The sequence below is a fragment of the Sceloporus occidentalis genome, unplaced genomic scaffold, assembly GCF_023333645.1.
Source record: "Sceloporus occidentalis isolate IW3139 unplaced genomic scaffold, rSceOcc1.0.p SCAF_1, whole genome shotgun sequence".
In the NCBI taxonomy this organism is placed as follows: domain Eukaryota; kingdom Metazoa; phylum Chordata; class Lepidosauria; order Squamata; family Phrynosomatidae; genus Sceloporus; species Sceloporus occidentalis.
Genome location: NW_028316981.1, coordinates 205,911,005 through 205,928,252, shown reverse-complemented (window position 1 = coordinate 205,928,252; position 17,248 = coordinate 205,911,005). Strand labels below are relative to the sequence as shown.

The following is a 17,248-nucleotide window of genomic DNA, read 5'->3' as shown; positions in this document are numbered from 1 at the left end:
GACTTTACAGTAACTTCTGTGGATGTTCACAGTATCCTCCAGATTTTTACTCATGATTTACTGTACTTAAAATCTCAACAGCTATATCTGAGAAGCAGTTGCTGAGCCTACACAATACACTTCAAAACAAGATCCCTCTTCTATGCTGTATATTTAAATAAGGGTAATACTTATTTTTCTATTTATTTGTAACTTTGGGGTATGCATGTGTGCAAACAAACACACAGAGTCTTCTGATTTATACTTAAATCTCTCTCTCTCTCTCTCTCCATCTAGCCATCTTTCTCTCTTTCTTTCCGGTGAACTTCTCATCTATTCATATATGCTGTGTATGCATAGTCCCTCCTAAGCATCAGTAACATTTTAAGGGTTAAGGCCAAATTCAAAAGAATTGTCTTTTTAGAGAGCCAGTATTACATGCCTACATGAACACTACTAACAAATATATACTAGTTGCACAGAAAGCTTGATTAAGTATTCAGTAGAATTAGTAACATGCTCATGCATATATATATATATATATTATTGCATTTAAGCTTGGTCTGCAGATAAAGGAAGACAGTTTAGATGAAATTTAATTGCACCGAAAGTCACTCATTTCAGATAGCTTCTATTTGAAATAATTCAGTGGGAGGTTGGCACTTAAAGAAAATATATTTTGGCAGGTAAATCTTACCAAAAAACAAAAAAAAAAAAAAACCATGCAGAGGTAACATGCATTCTAATTCCAGAATAATATGCATACTACTTCAGCTGATATTTGATATTAATGACAATGTTCTCTTAATGGCAGAAAGTCCATACATGCGTTACTGTTATGTATATATTCTGATTTAATCTATAACTATTGTTTTATATCCTCCCACTTGTGATGGCTTAGTAAGAAAACATTCCTTAAAAATCATGAACAATATCTATTCTGGCAGCCTATGCATGCCAAGATCAGCACAGATTTACTCAAAAGAGCCCTGGTGGCAATCTTCTGTCAGTACACATGAAATGGCATAGAGTATGCACTGGGCAGGATGTGTATGTGGCCAGCAACACCAATTTGTTTGTCCAGGCAGCTGTGATTACACAGGGATGGGCCATATTCAGTGTTTTCAATCCAGATATGGTTTCAGGTTAACTGTACTAGAAGCAGTAGTAGTAGTAATAATATTTTTCACAAAAGCTATTATTAAAATTAACAAAGACTTGTATGCTGCCAGCTATCTTGCTTTATATTTGAAATAATGTGACAAAGTCTTACTATGCATGTGTAATTAAGATGTCCATGCCATAGTGATTCCATCTACTACTCTCTTTGTCCAAGAATCCCTGTTTTGCTCCTTCAACAAATATACAAACTTTTATCAAACTATTAGTATTAATTTGAGAACCAATGTGGTGTAGTGATTGGAGTGTTCGACTAGGACTCTGGAAACCAAGGAGCAAATTCCATTTGGCCATAGGCACCCAGTGGTTGATCTTGGGCAAGTCACATGCTCTTAGCCCTCAAGGAAGGCAATGGCAAACCCTGTCTGAACAAATCCTGTCCAAAAAAAAAAACAACCCCTGTGATAGGGTCATCTTAGGGCTGCCATTAGTAGAAAACGACTTGAAGGCACACAACAACAAAGTGGGAGTTTGGATTCATGCCTGGTTGACACTGCTGGGAATCCGCCTCTATGTCATGCCCACTTTATGCTGAAGCCTCTGTAATTTGTACTACTATGACAGAATAGCAAGCATAATTAATTACCCTGTCTATATTTGAAATCCATATTTAAGTTCTATGAGTAGGTGGAGGTTGGAAAATACCCTGCCCTTTGTTTTTCAGAGTAACACAGAAACTGCAGATTGTCTCTCAAATCTGATAGATTTTCAACACTGGATCTATTATTTGATTTTCATATTCAACAAACATGCGAATTCTAAATCTACCTGAGAAATAGCTTAGATTATTGAAGTTTTCTCTGCATAATTCATAGGTCAAATTAATATAGATCCTTTCTAAAATCAGTGTCTTTTTACATTTCTTAAACAAATCTGTAGTTGCTTTGTAGTTATGACATACTATACAATCCAGCAAAACACACACAACATTCACATAATTATTCTAATCAGACAAACCTCCCTTTAAAATTGTGTGTGTTCATCTATACTTGCCCATTTAAAAAAGCCTCTAAGTGCTTCCTTATTGATTTTTTTTTTTGCTGGATACATCATGAGGTAACATCAATGATAATGGCTTAAAAAAGATTTGTGGTGCATACATTTCATGTAAAAGTATAGTAAGTGTAGGCTGTGCTTCAAATGATGTTACCAACAATAGGAATGCTTTAGAAGAAAGGATTTAGGTTTGTATTTCAGGGGAACAACCCTGAGTCTAGTCAATTATTTTAATGGCTAAGACATAAAAAATGCAGCACTTAAGTAAAACCTTCAAATGATTAGGCAAGCTCCCTTTGTTAACCGTGTGCCTTAATCTATTCTGGACAATCCAAATAACATTTTTTTTAAAGTCCAGAAAATAAGTTAGAAAACTCATATATATTTCTCATTTGGCAGTACAAATATCAAGAAAAGATTTTAATGCTCTATGCTAATAAGCGTTTTAGTACTTAAGGTAAACATTAAGGCAATATGTCTGACCCCACCCCAAGGAGTACACTTGGGATTTGGGAGGGCAATGCTTAAAATGGTTACTATAAATTATTCATATACATTTTTTTATCATAGATATGGAAGATGGACCTATATGACCAATAAATGTTACATGCTAATGGAAGTGAAGTTGAATTAGCATCCAGAGATCCTCCAGTGCTGTTGAATGAATGAACCATCAAGAAATACTTTTATCTTACTAGTGATTTTTTTAAAAAAGACATTTGGATGTCAGTAATATATCAACTAAGGATGAAAATATGAGAAACTCTGTAGTGTTTCCTAAAATCTGACTGTAAATGCCACAGAGTTTAAGCACATCAAAAGCAGCTCTTTTAATCCCAACATAACCCAAAACACACTTACCCTAATGAGGAAAAAAGAGAAGTAAAACACCCCTTTGTAAAGCATATTTCTTGTCTTTCAGTGAAGCAGGATTACAAATCCAAGGAATGGATTCTAGATTCTGAAGTGTATGTGTGTGCAGAGTTGTACTATTTTCCCCAAAATAATTAGAAAAATTGCAATATTCATGTATCTCAGCCTGCATACTTTTTATTGGTTGTGCTTGATAAAAAATTACCATGAAAATCATAATTCTGATTGAATTTCCTCACATCACTTGCTTTAAAAAATAGTATCTATACTATATTTATCTAATGCTACATTTCATTTGGCAATTTAAGCTCATGGTTACACTGTAGTTGTCTGCTATTAACTTGAGTAAACATTAATTTTTTAATTTTCTTAATTTTGCCATCCAGTCCAGCTGAATTCCTGAAATTGCTTGTGCTATCATGTCCATGCAAACATGCAGAGGCAATCTACATTAAAGCACATATAATCTATTTAGTTACAGATAAAAATCTGAGGAAAGATGCAGCTACAAGAAAGCAGCCCTCACTGAGCATGCTCCTATTCAAGCAGAGACAGAAAGAAAGTGGACGTACTGTAGAAGCTGGCCATTACGTAGTTTTGACAGCGATCACCAGTAAATTCATTTGGGCACCTGAGAGTAAAAACAAAAAAACAAAAAGGTAGAGAAAACGGAGAAAAAGAGAAGAGGTAAATACACGCTAAGAAAGAGGCTCCCTTTTAGTGTGAGCGACCTGGGCTTGGTGCATTCATCTTCAGAAACTGGTTCTTTTTCTCGCTGCCATAAAGGCTAAAATATTTTGAGAAACACGTTGATTTACAAAGGCCAAACTGAGATGAGCTTTAGACAATACTGAAGTCACAAAACTCAGACAGAATAACATGTGTTATTCCGTTAGCGCTCTTTTTAGAGCTAAGCTTGGAAAAGCTCACACCTATGGAAGAAAGCTTGCAATTTTAATACTGAAATTACTACTAATAAAGAAACGTAGCAATATGGAAAATGGTACAATGATGTCAAACTGTACAGACTAATGTGACAGTATAAAGTCAAGGGCAGAAGGAAAAGAATCCAGTTCAATCTGAAGGATGAAAACCCCAAGTGACACTGATTTTGATTGCTGTGGTTGGGAGAGAAAGCAGATTTCTTATTATTTTAAAACATACTTTCGGGATATTGGATTTTCATGGGCACAACTTCAGCACATCTTGCTCCAGAGAATCCAGGTTGACACCTAAAGGGCAAAAACGTGTTCAGAAATTGAAAAACCGGAGAGGGAGAGAAAGAGATTTATACTCTGTTTCCTATGGAACATGAAACTCCTCTAAAAGACTTCTGGAAAAGAACGTAATGAATGAAAAAATACAATGAAGCTGAATCCCTTTCAGTAACACTATAATTGCATACAGCTAAACTAGTTTTTATTATAGAAAATCTATATTATGAAGAAATGCACATAGTCAGTATTGACTTTCTAATGAACATTTAGCTGATTAACCATAGACTAAGGCATACTACTTCTTTGACACAAATGCCTGACAATACGAATGAATGACCTTCATTTTGGCAACTATTTACATTGCACAGTCAGCTAAAACAATTCATCTCTTTTTCAGTCCAGTCATTTGAATTCATATTTATTTTCAAACAAGGTAAGATAAGATAAGGTAAGGTAAAAAGCAAAGTTTTCTTTTATGTGAAATAATATTGAAACCTGATGCCCAAACATTCAAAATACATATTATAACATAAATTATTAAATATTAATATACAAGCACACAATTTCAAGATAGCAATAAACAATAACCACATCTTAAAACCATACAACTTCAAGAGGCCAAAATAAGCAACCAAGTCATTGTAAAATTTCTAATAAAAGGGTGGTTTAAAGAGAATTTTAATTCCTATCTCTGTTGAAGATTATTTCCCCATCTTTTGTCTTCTGATTTCCTAAAGATGACAAGCATAAATGGCGGTTCCCATTTATTCAGAGCAGTAGACAACCTCATAGTGAATAATTTAACAATTATTCTACTATTTAAAAATCTAAATGGATATTTTAAGACATCTTCTGGCTGAAAAGGACAGGACTTGGAGGACAGTAAGCAAAAAGAAAGACCATGATACAGGTGGACCCAATAACAGTCCTGAGTTTGCAAGATCTGAACAGGGCTATTGACAAAAAGGGCTTGTGGAGATTTTTTATTCATAGTCACCATAAGTCAAAGCCAACTTAATGTAAAGGACGATAACAGCAGCAGTAACAGTGACCACTTCTTTGTTCATGCTCAAAGTCATTCTCTGTTAGCTGCAATATAGGACATACACTGTTTAGCCATTTGACTAAAAACCTACATTACTGTTTTCCACTTTCTGGGATACTTTGACTTCTCGTGTTCATTGTCCTGTTACCATTCTCAAGTCCATCTATCTTGTTTTTTAGTGTCATGGGAAGACCTGAAGGCCACTATTTGTTGTTGTTGTGTTACGGTCACAGTGAAGTCTTCATTACATGATGCTTCCGAATCTGACATCTTTGAAGTAATAGTAGGCAATTTTGCATCAATGTTAAAGCAAATGGCCAAACATTTTGCAGCTCTGCACAGTTGCACTGAATCTTCATAAAACAGCCTAACTTCTTCGCCTTTACAACCTTTCAATCTTTTATTTATCCTGCTGTCATCTTGTCTGATACTGTTGCTGTGCCTGAAGATAAAGACCCTGCTGTTTCTTTTGCTTTAAAAGCTCTGATAAGGCTCCTTTCACTTCTGAAATATTTTTCTTTGTTTAATTCAGATTTCCCCTTTCTCCCAATATGGGACCCAAGGCAGCTTTTATCTTATTTGCTCAAAACTGATTCTGTTTTTGTTGAATCCAAGAATTACTGATGGCAGAGACAGAGCACCACTATCAAGCTTCCATTTTCTTTACCTGCTGGTCACACAACATTTCAAATCTATGACATTACTCATTTGATTTAAATACTTAAATCTACAGGAAACTGCTAATTTTGTATATGGGTTATCTACTTTTCTTTTCCATTACACTTCAAATAAATGATAGAACAATAGCTGTCAATCAGTTGTAGCAAAAGTGACAAAAAAGAAAATGGCATTATCACATCAGTTACTTTATTTATAACAGGAGTGGATAACACTTGAGACCTTAGCACTACATTAGGTAATTCAGAATCTAATGTTAACCTTATCCAACCTTAACATCTGACATGTTTATTGTGCCATAGATTTTGTCAGATGTATATAACACATAGTTTACAATGAAAGGAAAGAAGCATAAAGTGGAAAGAAATGGTTTTAGATATACAACACACATAAACACATCAGAGATGAACACATTCAAGAGATTGGAGATACAATCTCTTCACAGATTTGTCCAATACAACAATTCCTCCAGACTGCATAACTTATGTCAGGTGGACTACTAGTACAAAGGTTAATTTATTGACACAAGTAAGTAGACAGAAGTAGCAGTGAAAGGATGAAAGAGCAAACGGTTAAAATTAATGCCATGTTTGCTATTGTCATCAACAGATTTGTACAAAATTTTATGAGCTTTTCCAAGTTATATATTACTCCAATGACCTGGCAGGCTGCACTGGTATGCTTTAGTTATCTTTTGTTTGTGGCAGCAAAAGTGATTATAAGATATCAACACCTATACAAATGAGTTTGAGTGAGCAAGCTTCATGTTTTAAGTCAATAATTCCTGCAATATCTATTCTACTCAGACCTAAGACAAACTGTGGTATCAGACATCAAATCCAAATTTATTGTAATTGTACTTAAAATTAAAACACATCTTAGAGTTTTACGGGTTTTAATTAATTTCTATACATTTGCTTAGCAGTTGAATTCCAAAGACATTGCAGGACTTGTGTAAGTTAACTTCACATTTGCAAAGGCACTAAGATTTCATATTAGCCCAAGTAATGCATATGGCTGCATTGTTTAAATGATGTATTTCCTATTTTTCTGTTATAGGTCTTCATCTGTGCTAAAACAACAATCCCTGCCCATTGGTATTCTCTGTTATCATGAATGGTATACTGGACCAGGAATACACTGTTTGAATTGATATTCTTTGCTGAAAAAAATATCAACCAGTGGAGAGTGTATGAATTTTGGAACATTTTGAGAAAATAATTTGTGAAGGGTTTTTTTGTGCAAAACCAAGGAGTTAAAAAAAAAAAAGAATGAGTAGCAGTAGTGATTCTGAATTTTGTGTATTGATTTCACTTAAGCGGATTTTTAGTTTTGAATGTTTTTTAGAAATACAATTAGAATATTTTAATTTTCTTCTAATCATTAACTTCATTTTATGGCTAGTTTTAATACTGTTAATATAACACAAATAAGAATTTATTATAAACTGCATGATTTCATGTCAACTCAATTATTAAATGCTAATATGGATGGGTCCACAGAACTAGAAATATTGTGCCTTGTTTAAGGAATGAAAAGTTTCCCTGATGACAATTTACATGGTAATAGTTTAAAAGAGGGGAAAAGATTCCATTGTTGACTTAAAGCCCCCAAATGGAAACATAATAAAATCACAACAATTATTGGAATATCTTATTTCTATTATAGTGCTTTTTATCTCTACTATCCCTTTCCTGTTTTTCCAAACACAGTGGTTTTGTTTAACAGATAGCAATCCTCCAATGGCAATTTTTCAAGTAAGAGAAGAGTAATTCTCTTCTGGTAATCTCAATATTAGATTTATATTATCTTTAAGGTTTATCTTTAGCTAAAATGTCAGCATTTTAAGCTACAAAACATTATTCATATTATCTAAATATGTTCATTTGTACATTAGAAAAAATGAAGATCTGGGAGAAATACATTGTTTTGTTTTTAAAAATGAATACAAAAATTAGTTTTTTTTGGAACTGAAAATGTCTTTATGCAGGTGGGTCTAATGGATATTTGATATATCAGAGTTGAAAGAGCAAAAGGTTAGTAACTTTTTGTTTTTATGGATTTAAAGGAGAAAATAGTTATGGGATAAACTGGCACCCAACCATTGTTTGTTATTGATATTTCAGACCATTTGTTTTGGTCTAATATGAACCTAAGAGTCTTAGGTTAATTGCCTTTTATGGTAATAATAATAATAATAATAATAATTTATATTCCACTTAATCTCAAGGAATCCAAGCAGATTACAACCAGTAAAAATATCAAAATACATTTAAAAGAAAGATGCTTAAAAATACAAAACCCCATTCCTCATCCCAATCTTAAAAGCAGTTAACACTAAAAAGAAATTAAACCTAGAAAGAGCATAAAACCATTAATATACAATCGGAATTAAAATAGAAAGAGATATCCAGAAAGAGAATCTTTATTCATTATGAAATTTTTATACTAAAAGTAACAAATATAGTGGCCTAAATTCAGGTATACACTGGTATTATAATGCAGTATTTCCTTTTGTTCCACTCTCCCTTGCAGCCTTGGAGCTGGCCAGAGTCTCCAGAGGGCTGGACCAGCTATCTGGAGCGTGATTTTCTCATGCATGTAAGGGCTGCAGCTGGAAGCAGAGGTCAATTCCCCTTCCACTTTGACTGTATTCTACTCTTCACCCACTGGAAGGTATCATTCGATCTTGCCCCACATGCCTAAAATTTGAAATAATGTCACTCATGTATGATACAGCTAGATTTGCCTATTCACCATCTCTTGATTCAAAATTTTGTGGTGGAGAGTGGAGTCTTGCTTTCTAGCCCTGCCCTTCTGTTGTATTCCTATTACAGTATTTATGTTTTCTGTTGAAAGAAGGAGAGCTAAACTGGATTTTATATTAGAGAGGGAAGGCTTAAACTGATTAATGTGCCTCATCTCATATGCAAACAATGTTTTTTTTTTATGGTCCGCTATCATCTTAGGGTTGTGTTTTTTTCCTCCAACTATTTAAAGTGAGATCAATTTTTATTTTTTAAAAAAAACCAAACACGTTCAGCTTCATCAGCAACTTGAGACAAAGTCCAATATATCCCATACTTTTTGGCCCACTGTTACTTCATTTTCTTAAGAAGATGGGATGTCTCTTGATGGCCCCTAGCCCACAGTTACAAAGTGGCTGCCTTTGTTCTGAGAACAAACAATGTTCTAAATTCTGCAAGTAATTTGCACATATATGATCGATCTAGTTTATTTATTTATCAGTTTTAAAACTTCATTCATTCATTGTTTTGCTGTGTTTTATAGTTTTAATTATTTTTTTATTTTATTCTATTATATGCCAATGAGGAAATTGAAACAGTTCAAAGATTTCACGTACCTTGAATCAAACATTGTTCAGAATAGAGACTGCAGTCAAGAGATAAGAAGAGGACTAGGAATGGGGTAGGCAGCCACGAAAGAGAGAAAAGATCCTAAAGAGTGAAGATATACAACTGAACACTAAATTTAGAATTGTCCAAACAATTGTAATCCCTATCAATATGTATAGATGTGAGAGCTGGACAGTGAAAAAAGCAAATCAAAAGAAAATCCACTCATTTGAGATGTGATGCTGGAGAGGATTGCTGAACAGATCAAGCATGAAATACCCCTAAAAGCCAAGATGATCAAACTGAGGCTGTTGTACTTGGACCACATTATGAGAAAGCATGACTCATTACAAAAGACAATAATGCTGGGAAAGGCTGAGAGCAGAAGAAAGAGAGGAAGATCCTATGCCAGGTGGCTAGATTCCATTAGGGAGGTCATGAGCTCTGCAAAACCTAAGTAGAGCAGTAGAAAACATGACGTTTTGGAGATGTCTCATCCACAGGGTCACCATGAGTTGAGGTCAGCTGGCGGGCAGTTTACAACAACAGCATTATATGCCACCTTTGAAGAACTGCTAAAAGGTAGCCCATGAACGAATGAACAGGTTCTAATAAAATACCTTTGAATCTTTGCAGAGTAGTACATGACAAATCATTTAAAAGTCGATAGGGAACAATGAACTATTTAGAAAGCAAAGCCTATTGACTTCAGGAGATGCCTTTTAAAGGGGGATTTTAATGGGGTGTGCTTTTTAAAAAGTTCTGTTTTAAATGTGTTTTAAACTGTATTAACTTTGTGTTTTAAACAAACTTTTGATAGACTTTAACAGAATTAATTATGTGTTGTTCAATTGTTTTTAAACATTCTTACTAACAGATTTTTTAAAGCTGTACTTTGCTTTAATTTGTTCTAAGCCACCTTGGTTCCTGCACTGAGAGAAAATATAAATCAATTAAATAAGTAAGTTAAAGATCCAGTGTTTCACTTTCAACACTGGTCAGTTGCATGATTCTGGTAATAACAGGATGAGGACTTCAGCCTACTCTTTGTTTCAAATAGACTTTGAACAGGAATGCCTTTTATGGTTCTGATGGATGTAGAGATTGCTTTTCTGTTTCTGACAATAGGAAAAATTAATTTAATCTGACAGACAAAACCTTGCATATCCTTGCAGACACAGGAAAAATTCACAGGCTGCAGCTCCATTTCTTTAAACACTTTATGAGAAGCAGCTCTAATATATTACCCCCATGAGTTTGTATCTCACATTACAGACTTTTAACACCCTCTGCCCTTGGCTGAATGCTGCTGAAATAACCCATTTTGTACGTCGGATTTCTTGTTTGATTACATTGGTTGCTCCTTTTTTTAACAGCAGTTGAGTTCAATACCTATTATGTAAGTGTCACCCTTAATAACCCCCTTAATTATTTCCAAGCCAGCCCTGTGATCAGTAGTTAAGTAAAGACCAATGTAATGTGCATTATAGCAAATTTTTAGAAAGGAAAATCTGAAGACCACGCTAGTATACAAAGTGGAAGTTAAAAATGCATCTACTCTGCCATTCATTTGTACAGTAAATTATTTAAACAATTTACTAGCTGAAACAAAAAAAAGTGCATTTGCCTATAAATACTGATGCTCCATTGGAAAAATTAGAAGGGTTTTCTTACCTGCATAAATATCTTGGATTTGGAAGGTCTTTGACCATGAAACACTCGCCACCATTTACACAGAAACCTTTCTTATTCACATCACATCTTGTGAGATGACTTGTCCCAGTGGTAGATGTAGAAGTGGCTGGAAGAAACAAAGGGAGTAGAAAAGACAGTACGTCAGTATGATCGCACCCTTTATAAAACAGTGTCAATATAAAAACGTTAGCATTCACATTTCTGGTGAAATATGGAAATAACAACATTTAGCTTTTTTGTTACAAAGAAATAACAATTAATACCGAGATGCGGTCCTTCAGATAGTCTGGACCCAAGCTGTTTAGGGCTTTAAAAGTCAAAACCAGCACCTTGAATTCTATCCAGAAATGGACTGGTAGCCACTGTAGCTGTTTAAGTAACGGGGTGACATCATCCCTATAGGCAGCCCCAGTCATCACTCTGGTTGCAGCATTTTGCATCCACTGCAGTTTCCGAACAGTTTCCAAGGGCAGCCTCATGTAGAGTGTGTTACAGTAGTCCAAACGGGATGTAACCAAGGCATGTGTCACTGTAGACAGATCTGGGATCTCAAGAATGGGTGCAGCTGGTGCACAAATTCTAACTGAAAATGCACTCCTGGCCACTGCTGAGACCTGGATATCCAGGCTCAGAGTGGAGTCCAGGAGCACACCCAAGCTGCAAGCTTGAGATTTCAGGGGGAGTGTAACCCCATCCAGGACAGGGAATATCCCTATTCCCTGGTCTGCCTTACAACTGACCAGGAGCACCTCTGTCTTGTTTGTATTAAGCTTCAATTTGTTTATCCTCATCCAGTCCATTACTGACAGCAGGCACTGGTTCAGTACAGAGACAGCTTCCTTGGAGTCAGATGGGAAGGAGAGATAGAGTTGGGTGTCATCCACATTCTGGTGACATTGGACCCCAAAACTCTGGATGACCTCTCCCAGCAGTTTCATGTAGATTTTGAATGACATGGGGGACAGAACAGAACCCTGAGGGACCTTACAGGCCAACTGCCAACAGAACTGGATGGGAACCACTGCATAATGGAAAGACGGGAACTACTGCATAACAGTGCCTCCAAGTCCCATCCCAGAAAGGCATCCCAGAAGAATACCTGGGTCGATGGTAATGAAAGCCACTGAGAGATCCAGCAGGACCAACAGGGACACACTTCCCCTGTCCAGTTCCCTGCGTAGGTCATCCACCAAGGTGACCAAAGCTGACATACTGTAACAGTTGAATTTGACTTCCATATGGGAAAAATAAAGATGGCTTATAATCAACCAAGCTAGGCCTCCCAGACATGACAAATGACCATCAATTAGACAAAACAAGCAGCACATGAAGTTTTTAACTATAAAAGATTCATATGGGTAAGGGCTAGTGAACTAAAAAGTTCACTACAGTGAGAAGACTCTCATGAAAGAGCAACCAATTGTTCCTCACTTAATTTGCTGTTATTGTGTTTTTACTTATCCAGGGGTAGATGAGTTGGCCATGTAGCAAAGAACAACAACAACCAAAATCTACAAAACATTGATACCTTTATTGGACCAACTAAGATGCACAAAATACATATTACAAGCTTTCAAAGCTCCACTGGCTTCTTCATTAGGTAAAGGTGTTAAAAATTATACAGGACAAAAAAATTATGATGTAGCTAGTTACAAGCTGGCATTTTTTCATGATGTAACTGTTCTCATTTCAGGTGGTAAGGATGGGCATTCATGCAGGCAGACTCCTCCCCCTTCAGGCCATATCGGTCCTCCAAGGAACAAATTTATTTAAATTCCATTAGGAAGACAAAAAGAGATGTTCCTCTTGAGATCCAAGTTGCCACCATTCTCTCCCGCTCCCGTATTTTTTTTAACACCTTTGCTTGATGGAAAACCAGTAGTGCTTTGAAAGCTTGCAACATGTACTTTATACATTTTGGTTGGCCCTAAAATGTATCACTGTTTTGTGGATTTTGGATGTGTTTTTACTGTTAGAGATAGGAGGAAGGACTTATATGAGTTTCTGCTTCAGATGCCAAAGTAAGTTGGCTTGTGGAGCTATGCCCTTTCAGGAATGTTTGGGAAGAAACTTCAAGCAGAAAAATGTTTTAGCCAATCCAATGCTGAATCTTTCTTATGCCTGCTGCTTACCTACCTCCTGCTTCTCCAATTTTTCCTCCCCAAATACACATCCATAACTGAAGTTCAGCAGAAGACGAAAATGAATGGGAGAGGAATTACCCATACATTTGGCGCCCTCAACTTGTGTGCCCCTTTTTGATTGGGAGATTATTAATTTCTGGCCAATTAACAACATATATTCTCTGAACAGCTTGCAGATAAGAACAAACAAAATATTAAAAATCTGCAAAATACTGCAAAGTAGCATAAAACCTTCCAAGATAGCTTAAAATAATTGGCAACTCAAATTAAAAATCATACTAAATCGGCAAGAACTCAAAGAGGCTTTCGGCGAATAGAAAAGGTCTTCAAGTCACAGTAAAAAGAGTATAAAGAAGCCACCAGATGAACTGGGGTGTCACTATCAAGAAGGCTATTTACACATTAGCCACTAATTCCATATAATTTAACACCACAGAGCAGCCATGTTTTTCATGCTACTCTATTCACACTACAGACCAAGGCTACCAAAGAAGAATATAAGATTTGGATAGGTATACAGTGGGCACTTGGTATCCGCTGGGGTTTGGTTCCAGGACCCCCCATGGATACCAAAATCCATGGATGCTAAAGTCACCATTATATACAGGGGTAAAATCAAGGTTTGCTTTTTTGAATAATATAATAATTTCAAGCTGTGGGTAGATGAATCTGTAGATGCAGAATCCATGAATAAGGAGGGTGACTTTACACCAGTGGTTCCTAATCTGTAGTTTGTGTGTTCCAGAGGGGCTGCTATGTCTTTAGGGGGGGTCTGTAAAGGCTTGAAAGTTGCTCAGTTCACCTCCTCCCTGCAGCTTATTCCATATGACAGGAACCGAGGCAAAGGCTGGCTGCTCCTGCACACTGTCATGTGTGTCTTCCTGCATTGCAGGGGATTGGACTGGATGGGTCTTGAGGTCTCTTCCAACTCTATATGCTTCCATGTGCCCATTCCACTGTAGGGAGAAGGCGGGTTAAGCACCTGACTGACAGTGAAACAGTCAGCCAGCCTTTGCCCATATCTCTTCCTCTCCTCCTTTCCAGCCAGGAGCAATCTAGTCTCCTATAAGAAATATCTCAGCTCCACTTTTACCTTCTTCATCAGGAGTGGAGGAGACCAAGACAGGAGGGAGTAGGGAGGAAGGGACGGAAAGGAAGGAAGGAAGGAAGGAAGGAAGGAAGGAAGGAAGGAAGGAAGAAAGACAAACAATCAAGCAAATGGTTTCAAAGTATGGAAATATCTGGTGTCCACAGGAGTGGGGTATTCCACAACACCTAAACATTGTAGCAATTGAAGCCAGAAAATACACGTTCATGTTAAGTGAAATACATATTTTTGGTAGCCATCACACCTCCTTTGTTCACCAAAACAGATGATCATAGATTCGTTGGCAGAATTTTTTTCACAGCTGTTTTGTATCTGTAACATGGAAGGTGGCTGAAACGCTGGAACATTTTTTTTTACAACTCTTTGGAAGAAAACACTATAAAATAGCTACCTTGTAGGTCTCATTCTGTGTGGACTCTGCAACAAAACGTAACTCTGGGAGAATAAAATGTTCTGTCAGCCTGGATGAGGGTGAATTTAATCTATTTTACATGCTACTCTCATCATCAAACACCATGCACAGAGGTTGTAAAACTTTTTCAGACAGTTCCCATAATCTTACAGCCAGCATGCTCACTGGTCATGCTGCCTGGTGGATTCTGAGAGTTGTAGTCCATAAAGTATCATCTACAAGTTCTACATCAGACTACAGAAAACATTTTCCAGAAGCAACTCAATGTTTCTTTAAACAAATTAATGAATAATTCTTATTAATAAACCACCAACAGGGTTTAATTTTTCTTCTTCTCCATAATTTATATACTTTATATATTCATTTAATAATATTTGTATCCTGTCCCTTATCACATATGATATCAGGAATATAAATAGAACAGATACAAATTTAAAACAGAAGCTTTAAGGTGCAGAGGCCTATTGAAAAAATTATGCCTCCAGTTGTATAGCAGATGCACTAACCCATGATTGAAGGGGAAAGAACTCCATGAAGACAATGCTACTGCTGAGAAGGCCCTGTGGTGAGGTGTGTTGGTTTGTTTTAAATCTACATAGTATTACTATTCTGACAAGGGCCTCATTGCTGACCTCAAAGCATGGCCAGGAGCTTACAGGGAAGCATGTTACTTTATTTACCTATTATTAATGAACCAATCATTTCTTTGACAATGTAACACAACTCCACATGCAAAGAGCTATACTGTGCAACCCCAATACAGACTCTCAGCCTCCGTGGTACAATGCTGTTACCTGTAATTTTGGAGGTGGCAAGAGGATTAATTTTGCAAAGCAACAACTGGCATTTTAATATTTTTTTTTTAAAAAGGATAAATAATAACATTTACTTGGGACTACTAAAAGCTTGTTTTTGGGAGAAGGCCATTTTTGTAATTTTTATATTTTTAAGTGTGTTTAAAAATAATGCCATGGTAATTAAAAGGGAATGTGTTATTAATCCGTTATACATTCCTCTTCAAGCAACCAGTTACATTATTTTAAAAAAAGGCTAAGTAGCAAATATTTTGTAATCAAAGTTGTATATATAGTCTTAATAATGTTTCCTTTTACATGTTCCCTCTTATCCATGTGGCTGGCAGAATGTTGCTTTAAGTGCTAACCCTATGGGAAAGACCCAGGTGCCTTTCAATGTGTATGGGCCACTTAAATGTCCTCCCAGATGTACAGCAGGAATGGATCAAAAAAGATGATGTTCCCCTGGGCTTGGAACAATGTCTAAAGGGTACATTTTTAAGTATAATAGGTAACAGGGAAGCCAATTCCCTTTCTCCCACTCCCTACAATCCCAGGGTCCCTACTATCTCTCTAAATCATTGGATCACAGTTTCCCAGAGTGTGATCTGCTGGTTTGTAGAACACTCACAATGCTACTGAATGATTTCAAGCACATGTCTAAGCTCCTGGGAGAGGGAGTCTCCATGAGCAATGCATCTTGGCTCCACCAGGAATAGAATTATAGTACTCAGGTCTGGAAAACAATGGTATGCCTACCTATTTCCTTCTCTTAAAAGAACAGTGTTAACAATCTACAGGCTGTGTTAAGGAGTATAAGCATGTCAAAATATCTATTGTACAAATCATTCCATTGCTTCCACTTTAAATCTCTTCTGCTTTAACCCTCTAGAAAAAGTCTCCTCCCCACAACTAAATATCACTCTGGAGACACCCTGCAGTTCTGAAAGTGAATGCCTTAATTTGAAAAGAAAAGCAATATTGTCTGCTTGAGCTCCTGCAGACAAAGCTTATTACTGCCACAAAGGCTAATGGAATGCTGTAAATTGAATTACAAAGATGGTTGTAGAAGAGTCAAGCCTAAAACCACCTATAATTGCCATTGGCTATCTTGCTTTGCACTTTTTCTGCCAGCAACTGTGAGATCAAACTGATCACCCTGGAGTTTCTGAGCAACAATGAGCTCTTAGCTGATTCAAAGTGTGGGCAAATCTAGACAAATGGTTTAACAGCTACGTCCTCTCTCCAAACTTCCCTGGGAACTGAGATATAAACCACGAATATATATGAGCTTTATTCCTGGTGTTTGATGGCTCAGAAATTAAAGAGTTAAGAGTGCGTGTATATCTATATATCTATATCTATCTATATATAATTAATTAAAACCTAACCCCCACTTCAAATATTTAGCCCACACAATTTTCAAGTAGTGTTCTTTGTTTTAAAAAAGATACCAGGTGAACCTTTCTAAGGAGATTCTTTAAAGCTGGGATGCCATCACTAACAAGGCATGTTCCTGACTGGCTACTTTAACTGGAGGTAGAATAGAAAACAAAGATTATGAAGACGATATTAAAGTCCAAGTAGGCATATAACAGAGAAATAATTGTTTGAGTAAGCAAGGATTCCTACCATAGGATTTTTAATACTACAACTGGAGAACAATTCCAATCCCAGGACATTTGGGCAAGAGGATATAAGACTAGTATAAATTAAATACTCATCAAAGTGAGAAACCAACACAAGTTTGCATATTCTTATTATCTCAGCTT

General features: G+C 36.3%; 1 protein-coding gene across 4 annotated transcripts in view; it reads right to left on the bottom strand.

Annotated features, from left to right (window-relative positions):
- Positions 1-17,248, bottom strand: part of LOC149323257 (pro-neuregulin-1, membrane-bound isoform-like) — a 656,320-nt gene that overhangs the window by 28,725 nt on the left and 610,347 nt on the right. For all 4 annotated transcript variants that reach the window (XM_089488655.1, XM_089488653.1, XM_089488654.1 and 1 more), the window contains 2 exons: positions 10,998-11,124; positions 3,600-3,658 (listed from right to left, as the gene is read on the bottom strand). In XM_089488655.1, coding sequence (XP_089344781.1) covers positions 3,600-3,658; positions 10,998-11,124 — 186 coding nt within the window. The remainder of the gene's footprint in view (positions 1-3,599; positions 3,659-10,997; positions 11,125-17,248) is intronic.